This window comes from Vanellus vanellus (genome assembly GCF_965231255.1).
Source record: "Vanellus vanellus genome assembly, chromosome: 2".
Taxonomy (NCBI): Eukaryota; Metazoa; Chordata; class Aves; order Charadriiformes; family Charadriidae; genus Vanellus; species Vanellus vanellus.
This window is the reverse complement of record NC_138906.1, coordinates 111,760,414-111,781,698: the sequence shown is the minus strand read 5'-3', so window position 1 is coordinate 111,781,698 and position 21,285 is coordinate 111,760,414. Positions and strand designations below refer to the sequence as shown.

Below are 21,285 nucleotides of genomic sequence, written 5' to 3'. Positions count from 1 at the left end.
GCAAGAGCTATGGAAATTAAGTTGTAAAAGAGAGATACAAAGATGAAAGTCAACTTTATCCTACAGTTAAAATTGCAGTGTAGCTGGGTACATGCTGGGCACCCAGTGGACTAATGTCACTCATTCCCTGGGTGACCCAGGAATGCCCCAGCTGGTCTCCGCACTAATGAGGCAATGCACTGATTCCAGATGAGGCCAACTTGAGACAAGGTCACCAGTACAACAAAGCATTTGACTAATTGTCACAAAAGCTCTCCAGGTCAGATTTTCAAAGTCTTGAAGACTGCCCTTCCTGCTCTGTGTAGATCAAGCCACATAATTGTGTACTTAGTTAATTGACATCCTGTGTTGAGGACACAGCTGTCCCAGAAACTCCTCGAGGTTGTTCATGCTGTAAAACTGACCCAACAGTACATTGATGAGACACTTGCCAACAGCCACTATAAGCTGTTTCTGCAGATGCAGAAATGGTCACACAGAAGAGTTTACTGCACATCATTAAAACGGGAGATCTTTTGTACTTAGCATTTGTTGTGATGGATCATGTAAGTGCTGGAGTGGTCACAGGCCAGCTGGACATAGGGAAAGGCAAGAGTATGGGGGTACCAAAAGGGTGTGCAATGAACAAGTTCTAACATGCCTTGGGGCTACAGACACATCCTAGGACACCGAGGTACCCCTGTGCACGCCCTGCCGTGTGCAAAGAAGAGATGGACCCTGTGAGCTTCACCAAGAGGTTCCCACATCTGGCCCCAGACTGAGAGGATGACCATGCAGTATTACTGCAGCAGACTTTGGGCTTTGCAGGGTACTGTAGGACACAGGCAACGCTGCTTGCAAAAATAGAAAATCAGAACAAATGCCAACATCAGAAGAATTTGTGCAAGGGGACAGCAAGGAAAAGTACACTAAAATAGAAAAAAAGAAAACCATCTAGTGTTCAAGGCCAGGCTGGATGGGGCTTTGAGCAACCTGGTCCAGTTGGAGGTGTCCCTGCCCACGGCAGGGAGGGTTGGAACTAGATGATCTTTAAGGTCCCTTCCGACCCAAATCACACTATGATTCTATGATTAACTCCAATCCTACAGTAACTCTCATCTCAGCAGAATAGTTCACAGAATTATTTTTTTAATAATATTTATCAGAAACATGGCACTTTACATCTTCAGGGCACTGAATATACAATGATTATTCCTCACAACATCCCTGTGAGGTAGGCATTAGATTGCAGTTACTATTTGACATGTGGACAGAGGCAAGGAAGTATGTAATCAATCCTGCACAATTAAGTTAATGAAGTTCAACTCACTTAAACACAGCAAGGTCCACAGTGACTTGACTGAAGACATAGGAGTGAGGCAGAACTGATGCTTTATCAGCTATATTCTTTTAACTCTAGTCAATTACAATGCTTAGGGTCCAACTCTGTTGCTTCCCCATATCCCTCTGCAACAAGATACACAAGCAGAGAGTTGCTACAGAGATCTGCAATAGAAATATGAAAAAAACACTTCAATTTAGCCTACATTTGAATAAAACCATGAGAAAAGTTTGCCTGCCCAGTCAAACAGAACAGTTACAACTTTAGTCCTTTACAACACCTCTGAGACAGCATCTCAGCCTTCAGCTATGAGTAAGTATTTGCTTGACCTAAGAAAATCTAGGGTGAAAAAAGTTTGGTAGACTGTGATCGCTGTCTCAGAAATTATGCTTATTTCAGTTAAATTGTTCTACTGAAGTCTGAGAGATATCTGAAGAGGAGGAGGAACTTCTGGGTTTAACTTGTAACTTTGCATGTATTTAAAAAGCCCCTTAGTATACTAATTTCTCAAGTACTTATCTTTCAGAATTTTTTTGTTCTGAAAATGAAACAGAACAGTTTTGTAAACTTTAACATAATACAAAAATCCTAGTTTTTAATATACAATATTGATTAATTTCATTTAATAACTTTCTACTGTAAATCAACTTTAGGAAACAAAGTATACTTGACAGTATGGCTACTGTAATTAAATTGTCTCCCTATAGCTCTCAGTTGAGATTTCTGAAAAGATACACAGTCCAAGAAAGAAGATTCGTAATCTCAACCTGTAAACTATCACAGCTCAGCTGAAGTCAATGTAGCCACTATAATTCGTTCAGACCGAGTAGCTAATCCATTGATTCCTTCATGTGCAGTATCAGTGGCAACGGTCTGCCTCCAAGTTGAGAGATGACCACGATTGAAGAGGCCTGGGTCCACATACTCTGAAAATCAAAATATGTCACCTTTCCCAGTAGAGAAATCTTCATTTTCATTTAATGGATGATTCATTGATTCATTCTAATGGAATAATGGCTGTGCACTATGATGGAAGAATAAAGTAGTGGCTTTTGGAAGAAGCCATCTTCATTTCGAGGCAGGGGGGAATTAAAAAAAAAAAAAAAAAGGGAAGAGTGACTACTAACAAAGTTACCAACAGACACATGAATTTCTAATCTGAGATTCAACTTTTCCTTCTGTAAATTGAAATTTTGTCACAACCTCTCCCCTAGGTAACTTTAACCTTGGTGAATATTCAGAATTTTTAAATCCACAGAGCAATTGTAGTCTCCAGACAAGGGAAAAAAAAAAAGGCAAAATAAAAAAAGCTCAGAAGGGCACTTTGTATGTCCAGCCTCACAAAGGGTTAAAGTGCTAAGTTTGATATATCCAAAAATTAAGCATCTCTCCTAGTCCTTTATTTTTTTAAATGAAACTTTATCTTTGGTTTCTTGTATCTTCTCTGTAATTTTATCCTTTGTTTCCTCCATCTTCTCTGTAATTTTATCCTTTGTTTCCTCCATCTTCTCTGTAATTTTATCCTTTGTTTCCTCCATCCTATCTTGTAGATATTCCTTTACTGGTGGTGGTGTGGACATGTAGCCATTCTTACGTAGATATTTAACAGTGATGGACGTTCCTCCCAAAGTCACAGTGTATCTGGCAGGAGTTGCAATCTTAAAGCAACCAAAGAACACACCATATCAATAAAGCAGGACAATATTATCTAGCAAAAGATATTTTTAATATTGAGAATTTATTTTGGTCAGTGTTAGATACTAAGAAGATCTTCTATTTATAAGGAAATAAGGCAATTTACAGTGCATCCCCCCAAAATGCATACATTTTACTTGAAGTATCCTTTTCACAAAACCAGCACAGACATTAGATTTCCATATAAAAGAATAACCCTCCCTGTGCAGCTTGTGGGACAAGCATTAGGCATCTCAGAACACAATTCAGAACAGACAGCATGTGAACACTGAGCCATATAAGCAAAGAGGAAATACTGACAAAAAGATATGCTTTAAATTGCAACTGACATCATCTACCTGGACTTGTGCAAAGCATTTGACACTGTCCTGCACAACATCCTTGTCTCTAAATTGGAGACACATGGATTTGACAGATGGACCACTCGGTGGATAAGGAATTGGCTAGATGACCGCATTTAAAGAGTTGCGGTCAATGGCCTGATGTCCAAGTGGTGACCAGTGATGAGTGGTGTTCCTCAGGGGTCAGTACTGAGACCAGTGCTGTTTAATATCTTTGTTGGTGACATGGATGTTGGGATTGCAATGTGCCCTTGTCGCCAAAAAGGCCAATGGAATCCTGGGCTGCATAGGGAAGAGTGTGGCCAGGAGGTCGAGGGAGGTCATTCTCCCCCTCTACTCTGCACTGGTGAGGCCACAACTGGAATACTGTGTCCAGTTTTGGGCTCCCCAGTTCAAGAGGGACAGGGAACTGCTGGAGCGAATCCAGCGAAGAGCAACTAAGATGATTAAGGGCTTGGAGCATCTTCCTTATGAGGAAAGGCTGAGAGAGCTGGGACTCTTTAGCCTGGAGAAGAGAAGGCTGAGGGGAGACCTTATTATGGCATACAAGTATCTAAAGGGTGGGTTGAAGGAGGATGGAGCCAGGCTCTTTTCAATGGTTCCAAGTAACAGGACGAGGGGCAATGGGCACGTTAGAACACAGGAAGTTCCGTTCAAATACACGGAAACAGTTCTTTATGGTGAGGGTGACAGAGCACTGGAACAGGCTGCCCAGGGAGGTTGTGGAGTCCCCTTCCCTGGAGATTTTCAAGACGTGCCTGGATGCAGTCCTGAGTAATGTGCTCTAGGCAATCCTGCTTTAGCAGGGGAGTTGGACTAGATGATCTCTAGAGGTCCCTTCCAACTCTGATGATTCTATGATTCTGTGATTGAGTGCACTCTCAGCAAGTTTGCTGACAACACGAAGCTGTGTGGCCTGGTTGACATGCTGGAATGATGGGATGCCATACAGATGGACCTGGACTGGCTTGAGAGGTGGACCTGTGCAAACCTCATGAAGTTCAACAAGGCCCAGTGCAAGGTCCCACACCTGGGTCAGGGCAGTCTCAAGCACAAACACAGGCTGAGCAGAGAACAGATTGAGAGCAGCTGTGAGGAGGATTTGGGGGTGTTGGTGGATGAGAAACTCAACATGAGCTGGCAATGTGTGCTCGCAGTCCAGAAAGTCAACCACATCCTGGGCTGCATCCAAAGAAGCGTGACCAGCAGGTCAAGGGAGGTGATTCTGCCACTCCACTCTGCACTGGTGAGACCCCACCTGGAGTCCTGTGTCTAGCTCTGGGGCGCCCAACATAAGGACATGGACCTGTTGGAGTGAGTCCAGAGGAGGGCCACAAAGATGAGAGGGCTGGAGCACCTCTGCTATGAAGACAGGCTGAGAGAGTTGGTGTTGTTCAGCCTGGAGACGAGAAGGCTCTGGGGAGACCTTATAGTGACCTTGGAGTACTTAAAGGGGGCTTACAGGAAAGACTGGGAGAGACTCTTTATCAGGGAGTGTAGTGACAGGACAAGTGGTAACTGTTTTAAACTGAAAGAGGGTCGATGTAGATTAGATATTCGGAAGAAATTTTTTACTCTGAGGGTGGTGAGACACTGGGACATGTTGCACAGGGAAGTTGTGGATGCCCCATCCCTGGAAGTGTTCAAGGCCAGGCTGGGTGGGGCTTTGAGCAACCTGGTCTAGTGGAAGGTGTCCCTGCCCGTGGCAAGGGGCTTCGAACTAGATGATCTTTAAGGTCCCTTCCAACCTAAACCATTCTATGATTCTATGAAATTCTAAAATTCACAAGAATATAGGCATCTTTCAGCCCAAAACTAGGACCAGCACATAGAGAACTAGAGCTAAAAGAGACCTTAATAGGTCAGCTAATCCAAGACACAACAAACCAAGTTCATTATTCTCAATAGACTGACCTGTTCTTTCCGAGTTTCAAAGGTAAAGCCTGCACAATCTTCCCTTTGCAACCTATTCTAGGGTTTCCACATCTTGAAAGTTTCTTCCAACATTGCCAGACCTCCCAGCTATAATAAATTTTTTATATTTAACCACATTTGTTTAGTGGTCTCTTTTAGGCACAAGGAATAATTGGTAAGACTAGTGGTTTCACATTTTGTTTGAGAAAATAACCCCTTTAAGTAACAGATACGAAGCATATCACATTTGGAAACAAAACAGATGAGTGACACTTGAAGCGAATACAGTACTTTGTTTTTGCATGGTCTGACATGTTTCAAGTTTCTCAAACATGGATTGTGCACATACAAAGCAATAAAGAGAGACCCAAACCTGAATGTAAATAGTTGATTGAAATGAACAATGAAAGTACTTGACAATGATGGAGAACTAAGGTAGGAAGACAAACTAGTGAATCCTCTGGGATAAAAATAACTGTACTTTTATCTGGAAATCACAAGGTGTTTAGACTTTATTCCTGTTAACTATGTCAGGGATACAAAGGAATAACTTAATTGTAATTAAATCTCTGAGGGCAGACAATATTTCTGCAGCAAACAAAAGTTATTTTAGAAATACAGATAGACTCCTTAAAGGAATACAGAGACCATATCAACTTGCATGTCACTATTTTTACTACAAAAATGAATGCTCAAGTATGTGTTAACTATCAAAGAGAGAAAACAGCATTAATTCTTTCTGCTGTAAACAAATAAACCCTGTTTAGCTCACCAGGCAAGATTTAGAGCTTGTTTACAAACTATAATTATACTTACTTTATACAATGCATATGCAGTTAGTGCATTTCCACTCTGGGAATTTTTCAGGATGTTTAGTATGCTGTCTGGTAAGCCAATCAGCTCTAGGAATGGAACAACATTCACTCCTCTAAAAAAGAGAAAAAAAAAAATTGGCAATTTGAAACCTGAACAGTCATTTACAGTACCATTTCCATTCTTTAACTCTATTATACGAACTTTGTAATTTGATAGCAAAGTATTTTTTTCATCTATGCAATGTACTTACAGGATTTATATTTCTGCATGTATAGGCAAATTAATGCTCTTTTCAGCATTCCAAGAGCTGACCCATTTATATTATCCCTGTTCAGCTGATTAGCTACTAACTTACCTGTGCCCCAGTTTACTATGTTTGAAGCTAAGCAGATACAATGGGGCTAAGACAGCTACTCAGGCTCCAGTTGCGCAGGTTCAATTTCACGTTCTTTTTTGCCTAAAATTATTATTTTTTTTATTTTTAAAATTTCAGACTAATGTGCAGCATGCCCAGAAGCACAGAACCCAGACTTCACTATCCTCCATTCACTTTAAAATATACCAAACAAATGGAATGCGGTATAAGAAAATGAAGCAACATGTTATATGGACAAGAGTTCAGGGGTTTTGTGCCCAGTTGATCTATGCTGTCAATATAAGGTGACAAGATGGGTGGAGGGAGCTTCTATCACAATTTCTTTCTATTTGAAAACCAGGGAAGCTAACATCAGCACCAAAGAAAAAAGACAGCCCATCTTTACATTACAGTAGAAAGCTACATGCAGGTATAGAAGACCTGACTTTCCAATATTTAGAGATGCACTATTAGTGAAATTACCCATTTCTACCTAGTATTTTAATCATTCTTCTGTGCATGTGATCACTTTAGCACCAGGAACAATAACAGGCAGTAATTTACTAATAGTTACCAGATGCTACAGTCTGAAGGCCTCTCCTCCAGAGTAGAAAATAGAGACCTAATAAGATCTGAAAGACAGCATTAACCATGTTATTTCATAAATCAACATTGTTTAGTCTTGTATCATGAGCAGTCATTCTGAAAGTTATTTTTCCATTTCAAGAGGGTGCTGCTCCTGTGGGATGACAAACTGAAGCTATGTTATAATATTTGTTATAAATATTTCAGTTGTTTTAATCCGTCAAATACCTATTTTAGCAGCTAACTTAAGTGTTCCAAGAAAAGTAATCTTCACTGAATCTGAAATGTCTAGATGTAAGCATCAACCTGGATTCATCCAAAGCAAAATATTTTTATAGCTCAAGACCTTTATTCATCTGACATGAGCTAAATTTAGAATGACATTTGGATCTATAGCTCCTAGAAAGGGCAATTATGCCAGCTGGTTAGAGTAACTAAAACAAACACTTGTGCAGTAAGGCCCCATCCTTGCTGCCACAAACTGTTGTTGTTTCATGCTTTCTATTATTAAATATACAACACTAGCAATCCAGAGACAAACATTTACTCATATTTAGCAAACCATTTGCAGATAGTTCAGATGAAAGAGGTTGTATCTAACAGCTCATAGCTGATATAGTAGTTTTTTTCTACTAAAGGTCATTTTCCAGAACAGTATCTGGTAAATGCTATAGCTGAAAGAAACTAAAATTAGAATACTTAACTTATAGGGCTTTCTTAGATACACAAATATTTAATTTCCAATTAAAAAGTCTGGCCTACTGTAGCAATTTTTTCAGTGGAAGGCAAGAAACGCAGGAAACAAATAAAGAAGGAAAAAATACACATGGCTTGCGAGGAGGATGACGTGAAAGTCCAACAATGAGGGAGGACTGGGGAAGAAGGGGGAGGAAGTGGTGAAATATCCCTCAATTCCAAAGGCAAAAAACCCCCAAGTCTATAAAGATCTCACCTAGCAATTCGTAATCAGGATTCAAAATCCTTACCTTTACCTTGCGAGAGGTTACTAATAACTTCAATGCTGTTTACATCCATGCATATTTTGGGGAGATGAGCATTCCTTCAAATGTTAGCAGTGTATCTGGTACACAGCAATAACTACATGACAACAGTCCATACGTGACACTCTCGTGAATCCTATATACTTTTGATACAAATCTTAGCTTTAGTTAAAAATGTAGCCTCATTTCCCTATTGCATGGGCACTTTTTAACATGTAATAACAACTTATATGTCCTTTCACCTGTGAAAGTCAGTCTCAATTCAACAGCAGTATTGGGCACTGCAACAAAATATCAACTTACTTCATGGCTGCATAGTAAAAGGATCCAAACCATACAGTGGAAGTCAGAAGATGCACTGGAATCATGACTTTTCCATACTGTTTAAATGTTTTCTTAAATCGCTGGACGAGACTAATTGATTTGTCTTGTAATGGATCAGGATCTGAAGAACTTGACTCCACAGGGCTCTGCTTGGGTGTATCAGCAGCTGAAGTCAAAGGATTTCTCTCTTCTGGTACTTTGTGAGGAGTGTCTGCTGGCTGTGGTGAAAAAGCACTTTTCTTTGAGGCAAAGTGTGCTGCACCTGCATGAAGACATCGTTTAGGAGGGTCTAGTGCCAAAATCACTTTGCATCCAACATTTGACAACACTAATGGTCCATTTAAGCACTGAAAGACACTAGTGCGAGGAAACCCCAAACATGTCCCATGCGCCAGCTGAGATGCAGTATGTAACAGACTCCGTTGCATTTTGATGAAGTGTGGCTGAGGTTTCTATAGAGAGGAAACAAGAAAAGAGCAAACAAATTGCATTTCAATAATCCGATTTCTATTTGCTCCAATGCCACTTGAAATTCTCAAATTTTAAATTGCCTTCTATTCTTCTACTTTAAAATGTTTTCCTTATCTTGCTTTGCAGAAATTGTTACCTTCTAGAATTAAGCAAATAATTTCAGATCTCACTTCTCTAGCATTCTGAATTTAAAGGGCTCCTTCACTTAACAGACTCTGCTCCTCACAGATAAAATACTCAAACTAGTCTCTAAAAACATTTTTAGATATTTAGTGCTATCTACTTCTTTTATCTGCATAATGTGGCACAGTTATTGAAAAGTTACCCTTGAAACTTCAAGTAGCAACTGATAGTTTGAGTGATACTTTGAGCCTATGCAAATGTAGTATGAACACACTTAAGTGCAATTAAAATTAATTTTTGGTGTCAATACATTTTTAGTTTTGGTATAATTTTTCATGTTCTATACTATTTTGAACTAAAAGTTCATACAGTTAAAAATAAATAATAATGATTATTATTCATAATCAACAAATAATCAATAGCCTTAATAGCAACAAACCTAACCATAACAGCCTGCCAGTATACATCTGTTAGGAAGGGGGATGTCATGTATTAATTGGAACAAAACTGAACTGCAACTTCAGAAATATTAAAATGCCAAGAATATTTTAAAACTGTGGATAACCCAGTTAACTTTATGATTTTGAATACTTAACAGTTACTCCTGAAAGTTTAAACGAACCATTGAAAGATACCCCACAGAAGAAGAAAGGAATTTTGTTTGGCATGTATAGATATCAAGAAGTCATTTTTTCCCCCCTAAATATGCATGCTTTGAACTAGCGAATGAAATACTAACTCTCTTTCCTTTATAAAATGACTGCAAGTTACAAAAATAATTTTCCTTCCCTCCAAAAAAAGTGCCACTAATTGATTTTATGTAACAAATGCCAGTTGTCAGTTATATTACAACTTTCGAATCTTTCTGATGCTTTTACATTTTTAATTATCATAACAATTCTTGATCCAAACTAGAAATCATTCAAGTTTAATTGAAACTCCACTGTCGTCTTCACGTCTACGTCTCCTTCACCTATAGCCTTATATGTATTTCAATCAGATGTTTTGATAGTGAATTCATCTAGGCCGCTGAATATTATCAATACTTCACAGCACAGGCAAAAGTTTTTAAAAAAAAATATAATGAAGCCACACATACCCTTTATTACTTTCCAGATATGCAACAAGAAAAGTATGATAAGGTTTGTATCTTCAGAAAGTTGCAACTCTTCCACTAGTACCCCACCTTTCAAATGTATGTCTTGAACATATTGATGACTCTGCTAAAGTAGAAAAAAGGAACATTTAGAGAATAGCAAGAACAGCAAACTGATATTATTAAGATTTTTGGTCAGCCTGAAACCTTGTTTACTGAAGAAGTTATTGGTATAAATTCCCATCTGGATATGGGCACACTAATGGGAGATTTTTTCTGTGTAAATTATAAGTTCCTCAATCATGAATTACTGTTTCCTTCCAAGACAGAAAAGTTTCCTAACCCAAATGCATCTGTTGGAACATTCCTGTCTGTATGTTTTCTAGGTATTTTTATATTATTGTTGTGTTTGAATTAATTACAATTACTAGAATTACAATATTTGATGTGGGGAAAAGATTGCAGAAATGGTTTCAAACTCCCTGGGAACCTCTACCTTGCATGTGAAGCACAGATACACACTTTTGTTGAACTTGTACTAACAGGAAGTATTGCATCAACAGGGGAAAAGAGAACTTTAGTTTCTATATAAGCAAGCAGTTACTCACTCCCATTGAGTTATGAACTCAGTGGGAGCCAAGAAGTATTGCTGGTTATAGAGTAGTAAATCAGCTACAGGTACTGCCTCTCAGCAAGTCAGACTTCTGTAAGAATTCACTGGATGTAGTAACTCCTTGTGATATCTCTGGTTTTATGAGAAGCTGAGATTCTTGCTGACTTCTTAGATCCAAATGCAATTGCTTCTCAAAGCTATTGATCCGAAAGCAATTTGCTGAGTGAAAACACTCAGCAAAATGCAAGTGGTATATGACAGAGTGCCATCTTAACAACTACCTTACCGATTTATAGAAATTATAACAACAAATTGGAAGAAGACAACTAGATTGCTTGCCTGTTGCCATTGTGATTAGTAAATGAATTTCAAGGCCTCTGCTCACAGAGTTAGGTGCACCATATAAGACTTAAGAATAGAATGTCACTGATGGCTTTAAATCAGGGGGACTACCGGGGCCACTGACAAGACTTGCCACACCACTTTTTTTTGTTCCTATATCCTCAGATGGACTTGGAACTCATTAACTAAAGTGTTTTTCTCCATGATGCAAGACCTGGCTGGTCAAAGGGAAGGTTCTCTAACCATCTAGGTTAGATCCTGAAAAGGTCCTGAAGCTTGTAAGCACAGATGATAGTATGGTTCTAGCTAATATTCTGTGAAAGAACTTGCTTTTTGCTTCTCCACTTTAAAAAAGCTTTTTGCTAGATGCTTGATGTATAAGAAAAGGCTAAGATACCTTAGTGCTTATGTTTGAGAGAATAAAAGAAAACAGGTTTTTCAAAAGAAGGTTGGAATTTTCCTAATGATCCTACTGTGTTTCATAGGTAGGTGCTCTATCTAAACGAACAAAGGAGAAACTTTTGAAATGTCAGTAAGCTGAAGATTATGCTACTGTCCAGCAGCACTACCAGACTAAATGAAGGAAGTATTGTAATGGTTACAGCAGGAGGTAGGAAAGGTAAATGAATAAAATACTAAATTAATATAGCATATACTTTGTGAATTGATTTTAAAGAAATTAATATTGTTAAAGGGGTCATAGGTACAGCTGCTCAATTATAATATTTTAATTACTTGGCTCAACATTGCAACCAAATCTTAAACAGGACAGACAACTCAGTGCACAATAAATATGGTTGGAGGTTCAAAGAAATAAAACTGTAGTTGTTTCATCCCTCTAAAACATGAGATGAATACAGAGAAATCTGCCCTTGAAGATGCAATTAGTGAAAGGAAGTTCCTAGTACCCTGTGTACTCAACAGGCAGCGGGAGAAAATGTGTCAGCCTATAGATTTGAGGCACAATTTTATTCTTTAATATTTTTCTTAAAGAAATTACTGGAGCTGTAAGATATACAATTGTCCCTGTAACTTTAGGTAGTTAAAACAACTCAGATTCTAAGGAAGTCAGGACAGAAACCTAAATGGTATCCACAATTGCACCTAGCGACTTTTCAAAAGTTGCTTCTTCATTTTAGTGCATTTCATTTTTTTTTTTCATGCTGTTGCACAATGCTGCAAAGGGACAAAAAAGGACAGAAGCTAGAGCCTTCAGCTATGAAGGTGGAAAAGCAGCTGGTCTGTGGTATGAGAATTTTGTGGGGGCCGGTGGCAGGTGTTTTAAAGCATCTTCAATTTCTACATTACCTTTGTCAAAAATTCCATGAGGGAAAAAAAAAAAAAAGGACATGTCTAAGGACAAATATAGCTGTTCTCTGCTCTAAGAATCGATATATAAACACTTCTGGGATAAGGCCTCCTCTTCAGTGCTGTCATGTTCTGGCTAACTATTTAGTAGTATCTCCAGCTGGCTGTAAACTGAGCTGAAGAGATCTTGGCTGTTCAGGACATACTCCTGGTTGGGATTCTTGGACATCAATTTAGTTCCTGAAGGCACGTCTGTCTCATGGCAAGCTATTAACAAGCCCTCTGACATAAAGGAAGTGCTCTAGTGGCCTCTTGAGGAAAAGTATAGATCAGCATCTCATTACATTGCTAGAAGTTTTGTTTAGCAAACTTTTGTACTTCTGTTATAATTTAGATCAGCTTTGACATAAACCTGATGTACTGCAGGAGCACCCTCTCTCTTGCATTTGCTCTGCTAAACCTTTTCCTTCCAATGATTACTAGGAAGTAGAGATTAGACTTGCTTTTGTTCCTGGGGACAACAAAAGTTCGGAATCTTTTAATATCAAAGTTGGTCTATGTGACTACCACAAATTCATGGGCTTGGATGTGTGCTAACATTTTATGCAAAAAAGAAACAGGGCATCATTGGAAAACACAGAAGTAACAAGCCAGGCCAATATAGGTACAGCAAAGGCTTCTGTGGATATCTGCTGCTGGAAAGAGAAATAATGCCAGAGATGCTGTCAGATGAAACTTTCAACAGGATAATTTGTATAACGAGTGATCCTGTTATAATTAACTGTTTTTGAGCTACCAGAGCAATTAAAATACAAGAATGGGGGTGGATAAGATGGCAAAAACTTTAGTGTAAATTCTTTTGCAAAAGAGGTCAGAAAGCACCTGAGGGAACTGCAGGTATAGTATATGTAGCCTACACTTCTATCAGAAACGCTCTGGACACAGTATGTAAATATGGATGAATTTAAAGCATTTTTACTTGTTCTGTTACTATTTAAAAAAAGAACATTAATTATACCACAGGAGAGTTCCCAGTGAAAATCCACGAGTTTTCTCCACTCCCAAGGCACCTTTCTATGAAACCAGAGAATTAATTTACATTCTTGTCATTTTTATTGTAAAATCAAGCAAACTTTGAGGGTTGTGTTGTATATACAGAAGAATTTTAAAAGGACACAAACCAAGTTTTCAGAAATCATTTCCAGCTCACCTTTCGGATTGCATAAAAAGCAAGCATACAGAGGTTTCATCCAAACAGTTCAGTTTAATAAAAAACCCCACTGTATTGCTTACATTTTTACTAAATATAATTTAAAAAAATCAAAACTTGTTTTCTTGTTTTCAGATTTAAATTGTTCTTTTCAAGAACTTACTGACAGTATATTTTTTAAAAAAAGCATCTTGCCAAGCTAATAAACCAAAATAAGAAAAAAACAACTGAACAGAAAACATATATGGGTTGCCTAAAAAGCTGGGAACACATTTAAAAATAATTTTAATAATAGCGCAATACACATTTCCCCTAAACTCAATGTAAAATATAACTATAAAGCTCTTAGTAACTACAACAGTTCAGCATAGCATGCAGTCACTGTCCATGGACAGGAAAACGGCAGTGTATAGGAACTTTTTATTCTTTGTATTAGTACTTTTAGAGTGTATGAATGAGCATTTTGAATTTGTATTTTGACCTTCACTATTTTTGCAGTGTCCCTGATACAATCTTTTATTCACTCTAAATTAAGAAACTTGGTTATAATTTGAAGTTTGGGTGTCACTAGCTGTCTAATCTTGTCTACCATTTATGGCTGCCCAGAAAATATAACACCACATTTTAGGTTAAAGGGAGTAATGCAAAATAAGTCACGGAGAAATTTATTAAGATCTTGGTAAAAAATCATCACATTGAAACAAATGAAAGCATAAACTCTTGTAGACAAATGACCCTAAAACCTTAGCCTCATCCCATTTCCATTATGTCTAATCTCCATAATATCTTCACTTAGTAAATGCTATGCTATAATTTTTAAATTGATCATATTACTGCAGTTAAATACTTACATAAGTGGAGACAAACCAACAACTTTTTAACCTTTATTTTATCTAAGCTACTCTTGTTCTTGTTGAAACAAATTTAGTGAAGTCAAAAAGTAGAATAAGCACTCATAGGGTCCTTATACACACAGCAATCTTCACTACTACAATCTTCTGATACTTAAGCACTAGAAAGCACAACAAAAAGTAGCTTCAGGAAGAATAAAAGTCCTTGTAGACATTTAGAAAGTCTGAACATTGGATTTGGAAGGCAAATAAAGAAGGAGAATCTAACGCAATAGCTATGTGTTGAGTTATAGATCTGGAATGCTAAACAGAAGGCTTAACATCTGATCTGCATCCAGTCAATATGACAGTGGTATTCCCATTTTCCTGTGTGTTGGAAGGCATTAGATCTTAAGCTTGCACGCAGCTAAGCATTATATAAAAGTGTGAATGTTCTCTAATTCTTCTAAAAGAAAGTATCACAATCATTTGTAGTGCTTTCTGCTCTTCAGAACTATGTTTTTAATAACTGGTGCTATTCTCTCTTTTAACTCCATTCTCATGCTTTGCAGCGCTGAACAGCTACGCTGGGTTCCTTCGTTCAGAAGTTTCATTCTGCCCTCTACTGAATTTTTACATAAGTACACATCTTATATTAATACTACAGAAGGTCTCTACTCTCCGTGGTTTCTCCTAACAAGTGTAAATTTACTGGATCATCATCTATGTTGGTTCCAGATCCCCCCAAAATAACAGGCACGTGTCAAGGGAAAAAAAACCCTGCCTTTTAAAGTGCTGATTTGATTTTTTGTCCATTTGTCACTCTATAGATACGTCTGCAATAAGCAAGTTAGAAATGCTATGCTTTTACATGTTAACTAAGCTTAAAAATAGGCATATACATCTATGCTAAAAATGTTAAAATACCCTTTGTTAGTTCAAAGCAGGGATTGTACTCATCTCCTTATTACTATGCCCTTTTGCGCATTACCTTTCACTTTAAGCTAATGATCAAAACGATCTAATTTTCTCTCCAGTCTATTCCACACTTACGTAGTAAATTTCCCAAGCAACCCCTAATAGCCCCTTCTGTTCTTGTATCTCCCAATGTATCATTATTTCATTCCCCTCAAAACGGTTGTGCTTTTCTGTCAGAGGGTTTTCATCCTGAGGGCAGCTAACATGGAGGTGTGGGGGGTGTGTGTGGTGGTGCTGTTTACAAAGCAGGGGGAAGTTTCTACTAAATAACTAAAAGGGGCTGCAAAAAGTAATGCACATAAGCAAGCCTCATGTCAGCAGTTTCCTACATATGGTTTTGAACTCCCTCAGAAAAAAACCCAAACACGGACTGGTAAGGAGTTAGGTACTAAAACCACAACAAAATAAATAAATATGCAGATCAGTTTTCTACACTTCACTGAAACATTTTTTTGAGAATCTCTTAGGATCTCCCCTCTTGATAGTTCATCAAACTTTTAATTGGCAGATTTCTTGCCTCTTTCAACTTTCACTGAGCATCTTGAGTTATGACTTCACATTTAAACACAGGTCAGAAGGCATTAGAAACATGACTATTAGTTCTATCTTCAGGGTTCAGATATTTCTTTTATATTTTCTTCTATTCTTTTAAGTTCTGCTACCTCTCTTTAGAGTTCAGAGCTGCTGTGCACATCTCTTTTCACTAACAGAGCCGTCAATAAGTCAAAAGGTTGCAGACAAAACTGAACTCCAGCTTAGTCAAGACTTCCTGCTATTCATAATTTGGATTCTAGTAGCCAAGTTCATTTTTTAAATCATAATCTTTCTGGTCACTAAGGACTTTGCTGACATATAAAATTTAGATTATAGTATTTAATTTAAACAGCTCTTGGAGTTACAAACAAATTCCTGAAAGCCCTAACAAAACAACTGGAGACACACTGCAGATACTGTGACTTTCACCAAAACAAATGGTGCTAACCCAAATAAAGTTCAGCCTTTTTGACCAGACCACAGAATAAGAGCTTAGGAATTCAAATACTTTCTCTTGATTAATTATAAGAAGCATTTATTAGGAATACACTTAAGCTTAGATCTTAGCATCAACTTTGGACAGCCTTCTGCCTCATCTTGCATTGTGACTACCAAAAAACTTTCTTTTGTAGCCTTGATAAATGCCATTTTTGACACCTTGGAACTTTGCAGGTCTTGTATCGTTGATCTGTGTCTCTTCCATCCATAACCTAAACGTAATCAACAGCACTGGCTGTAATAATATTTTAAATGCAAATCATATTATGTAACAATTTTACAAAATACTTAACCCCCACCAAGTAACAAGTCTTTTACCCATCAAATTCACCCAAAGTGCTTCTAAGACTTTCAAAAAACATGCTCAAGGAAAAACTCTGAAACTTTACAATTAGAAACAAAGTAGGAATAAATGTAAACCAGCCTCACACCGAAAAAAAAAAAAAAAAACCAACCAAAAAAACCCACCAAAACTCAGATTCAATAATAACAGCATTCACAGTGGAAGGATTGGGTTCAAGATTTTTTTCTTTTATTCTCTCACCACGTTTATTTCACATTTTCAAACACCCAAAAGCTGTCATTCTCCCCAGCAAAAAAAACCAGAACATTCATCTTTCAGCTGAATTACTGTTGGCAGACATTCACTTCCAGTATAAATCTTCTCTAAATATTCAAAGTAAGTGTTGAATTCTCTGTTGTGAATTCAAACTTGTCCATATGGGGAAATATGTGTAGTATCAATCAGAATATCTTGAAAAATTATGTGTGAAGAGGCTGATCATAACATTTACAGAACACACACATGCTCAAAATTACACTCTTCATCTAATTTTTAGTAAATGCTATTCCCCACATCTCTACAAATGAATGTGAACTGTTGTTATGAAAGAAGTATTATTTTTACTAAAGTCTTGATATCTGAGTGAAACTTTCTTGCCCGTTATTCAATTTAATGCCTTACACATTACCTTTTGCATAGAGGACATGACTGCTAGTGTTGCCAGCCATGCAAACAACAAAATGACACCATCTACAAGCGTCCAAAAGAACACCAGACTCACAGAGCTGCATCTTTGCACCAGAAAGAACTCTGATGTTACTGAAGTACCAGGACCCTAATAATGCTCCTGCTTACAGTCTGAAGTAGCGGATTTACTACATTGCTGTATTCAGATTGAGAAAGGAATCTTGTGACTGCAACACTGCAACCTTTGAAAGCACACTGCATTCTATCAGATGTGATCATCTCATTGCTTCATGCCCAAGGTTTGTGTTGCAGCACAGAAACATCCCTCCATCAGAAAGTACTAACCTATGGCCTCAGACATCACAAAGGAAAAGATGCCTCCTAATTTTAACATCAGCAAAATCAGCTTTTAAATCCACAAAATATTAAGACCAAATAGTGAACCGACTGGCACATGCTGGGGCTAAGCACTACTATTACAGTTAAAAGATAAGTGCCCTCATGTTCTACTCCACTCTTCCATCAGCCACTTTTGGAAGAGACTTCTACAAATGCTGTAAAGCCACTCATGTCTTTTTATTTAAAGCAAAAAAAAAAATCCATCTGTTTGAAAAAAACACAAACTACTGCTGTGTTTTATAATCTGTTCATGAGCAACTGACTGTATTAACCCCCATTCCTCTCTGCAAGGACAGACTACACAAGCTCTAGAGAGCTGCAGGGGATCACCTGCTACAATGGTCTACAAAGCCACAATCACAGCCATGCAACTTGTTTTGTTTATATAAGAACTGTTACACATGGTCAAGGTCAGTTTTTGGGCAAGATCAAACAGTAGATCCACGGAATTAAAATTTACCACCCAATTAAGTAGTACTTTCATTTTCTGATATGCACAGAGTAAGACCTAGTTTTACCATTCAGATGTCTTTATTTAGAAGGAGCAGTGTCGTGTCTGGAAACATAATAAGAAATTTTCATTTTTTGTTGACTCATACAACAGGTAGCTAGTTTGAAGATGATGCAGGGAGAACTGAATGATGGAAGGCACTGGGGTAGAAAGGATTGGAGCTGTTTAGAGGAAAGGCAGAGTTCACGAGAACACAGATGATTACAATTTGTGCTGCAGAAGTCTAGATACCAACCAGGGTAAAGCCCTATTGTATAATTCCAGTGCCTTAAAGGAAAAATTACTGCTATCCTTAACTACTTACTTACTAAAACTGACAGAAGGTGGGAGGACTGACATAATGAGGCACACCAAACTGGCCTACTAACACCTGGTTAAATGACAATTGTCCTGACAGTTTGAAGCGATACATTCTTGACTTAATATGAATGAAGTATGTTGGACTTAACACACCTGTACTGGTACCTGCAAGACCAACAAAATTTAGGAAGGTATCATCACAATAAATCATAAGGATTTTTTAACTGAATAACAACTTTCTACTCTTACTGTAATTTTACTATAATGAGAAGGACATGAAAAATAATCTCTGGTTATCAGAGGTATCATGATCCAATGCTTAAAAATTAAGGAAAAGTCCTGTAACTTGAGCAGTATTTTTTGTTGTTGTTGTTACTGCCATACTGCACAATCCATTTGTTTCAAGTCAAAGAATCTATTAGAGGTACTTTATAGTCATTAAGAATCTCTGACCCTGAGGTTGACCCTTGCTCTAAAGTGATGGAACTAGGTAGCTACCTATCAGAATATCAAGGTAAAATCCTTATGATCTATTGTGATGATACCTTACTGTCCAGCAAGACTTCAATCATGTTTTGGGCCCAGGCCTTAGTTCTTCTCGTGGTTTTATTCCATTCTTAATACTGAAATATTGCTGATTTATGCTGAATTTGCTTCAGCATCTAATTTTCAAAATAAGTTCAGCTTCAACTATCTGGGTTCACAGTGCATCAACATCAACAAGAACTATGGTGGATCTTCTTCCCAATCTGCAAAACTAACTAATTGCAAGGAATGTTATAGATTCAACCAGCAGTTTTTCATTTTAAAAATCAGTGCTTTTTCTGCTTTTGTCATTGAATCTGTTGTGGCCTTGTCTTCAAGATCAGTCAGAACCCCCTACAGATCCAGAAATGTGTCAATATGCAAGCTGAGGGCTGTTATCTGAGATAAGGGGACATCAGGAACCCCCTGTCTTGCAAAACCAGACTTCAGTTTCTTAATAAGCTAGCCTATAACCATACACACAGAGCTAGGTCAGTTTACCTGGAGAAAAAAAATCACCTACAGCAGGAGAATTGCACAGATGCTTTTAAAAACCAAAACCAGATCAAACCTTTTCTTATCAGCTGATATAGTCTGTGACGTAGACCTGTAGACAGTAATGCTAGACAAATCTTTAACTTTTTACATTCCTTACATACTGTTTAACAATCTGAATTTGCCTATTCAGTTTTTGCCATGTGCAAGCCACCCGATATCCACCTACCCAAATCATCAAATGATATTTTTTTTTTCCTCCCTGATGGAAGTGCTTCTCAAGCAGCAAGTGCAATTCAATAATGCTGCCAGAGGTCAGTCATACCCCTTTTACCTCAAACAGCACTTGAACAGAAAAGGAGATGAACACCTGCTGTAAACCCCATAGGAGGAGAAGGATGGTTGGGACACATTATCCTCTGTGCATGCATTTCCCACACAGAAGCAGCTGCAAGTCATATAAGCTAGCGGCGCAGGCGGCAATATGCATTCCAAATCAGGAACCTGTTCCCTATCTCCCCCTAAAGTAGGAAAACTTTGGCAAATCATTTTACGTTTATACTTGTAACAGCAACAACATCTTGGGGTTTAGGTAAATTGAGGAACACTTTCAGTTTAAGAATTAGTTTTGGTAAGGAATTCTATGAACTTCTATGCTTCATGTACTACTGTCCAAAATAATGTTTTCTCTTTTAGGTCAGGTTGTAGAAGGCATTTCAGAAATGGACATAAATGAGGTTGAACATGTAGTTCATAACATCTGACATAAATTCACATTTGACTTAACAGCCTAAAAAGTCTTATGACTTCTCAGTCTGACTCCCTGGATAATTCCCATAGTTAATTACCAGAAGCAGATTACTAACGAGAACCATAACTCTATGCAACTTTGTCAAGAGGGTTGTGTCTTGTTCAGCCAGCCACTGCCTCCTATGGATTCAGAGACCTCCAAAATTAGTCTATACAAAATTTAAGAGAAAAAAGTGCTGAAAGCTCAAGATGAGCAAGAAAACTTAATTTTACCAGTGAACAGGTAAGAGGAGCAAAAATCAGATTTCTCAGTTTTGAGATTCTCCTTCTGAAGGAAACCAGCCCTTTGCTCATATTTGTTACGTGCAAACAGCGAGACACCAAAACCCACGCAAAACATTTATTAGACAAGAAAACACTTGTACAGCCACTGTAAGTAGTCTGAAAAGTCAAGAAGCGCACGGAATCAGTTGTCTCGGGAGAGAAACACCCTAAGGAACATAACCTAAATACAGCCCTTTAACGGTACAACTGTCAGAGGCTCGTGGCCGACATGTTTCACGCCAGACACAACGGCCCGGGAATTTGCAAACCCGGAGGAAGGCACGGAGCACCGAGCAGGCATTTCGCCCCGGCGCCTCTGAGCGGACCGTCCTCCCCAGCCACCGGCAGCCCGGTCCCCCGGGACTGCGAGAGCAAAAAGAACCAGCTGAGGCTGGCGGCACCCTTGCTCGGTTGGGGAACCTGCCCGCCGCTCCCCACCGCTCCCCCCCCCGGCCCTGGGACAGTGGCCCCGCTCCCTCCCTACCCCAGGGGGCTCCGGGAGGCGCCGCCGCACCCTCCTCGCCCGCAGCCCCTCCCTCCCGGCCCCACCGAGCGAGTACCTTGTGGCCGAGCCACCACTCCTCCTCACGGGCCCCGAGCCATGGAGACGAGCCGAGCGGCGGTTGACCAACGGCCGCTACCACGCGCGCGCGCAC

At 38.6% G+C, this 21,285-nt stretch overlaps 1 protein-coding gene across 1 annotated transcript; it reads right to left on the bottom strand.

Moving 5' to 3' along the window:
- Positions 1-1,099: 1,099 nt before the first annotated feature.
- FAM210A (family with sequence similarity 210 member A) lies at positions 1,100-21,261 on the bottom strand. The gene is made up of 5 exons (XM_082479546.1): positions 21,190-21,261; positions 10,046-10,169; positions 8,332-8,804; positions 6,088-6,199; positions 1,100-2,979 (listed from the first exon to the last, which is right to left on the bottom strand). Exons 3-5 carry the CDS (start codon positions 8,778-8,780, stop codon positions 2,713-2,715), a joined length of 828 nt encoding a protein of 275 aa, XP_082335672.1. The 5' UTR covers positions 8,781-8,804; positions 10,046-10,169; positions 21,190-21,261; the 3' UTR covers positions 1,100-2,712.
- Between the last annotated feature and the right edge of the window lie 24 nt (positions 21,262-21,285).

What these genes read in the sequence shown, in the direction of transcription:
- FAM210A (XM_082479546.1), bottom strand. Translation starts at nt 8,780, where the DNA reads ATGCAACGGAGTCTGTTACATACTGCATCTCAGCTGGCGCATGGGACA. An exon ending in TTTTACTATGCAGCCATGAA is followed by an intron (nt 6,200 to 8,331) that starts GTAAGTTGATAT and finishes TCTCTTTTTTAG; the next exon opens with AGGAGTGAATGTTGTTCCAT. An exon ending in CTGCATATGCATTGTATAAA is followed by an intron (nt 2,980 to 6,087) that starts GTAAGTATAATT and finishes GGTTGCTTTAAG; the next exon opens with ATTGCAACTCCTGCCAGATA.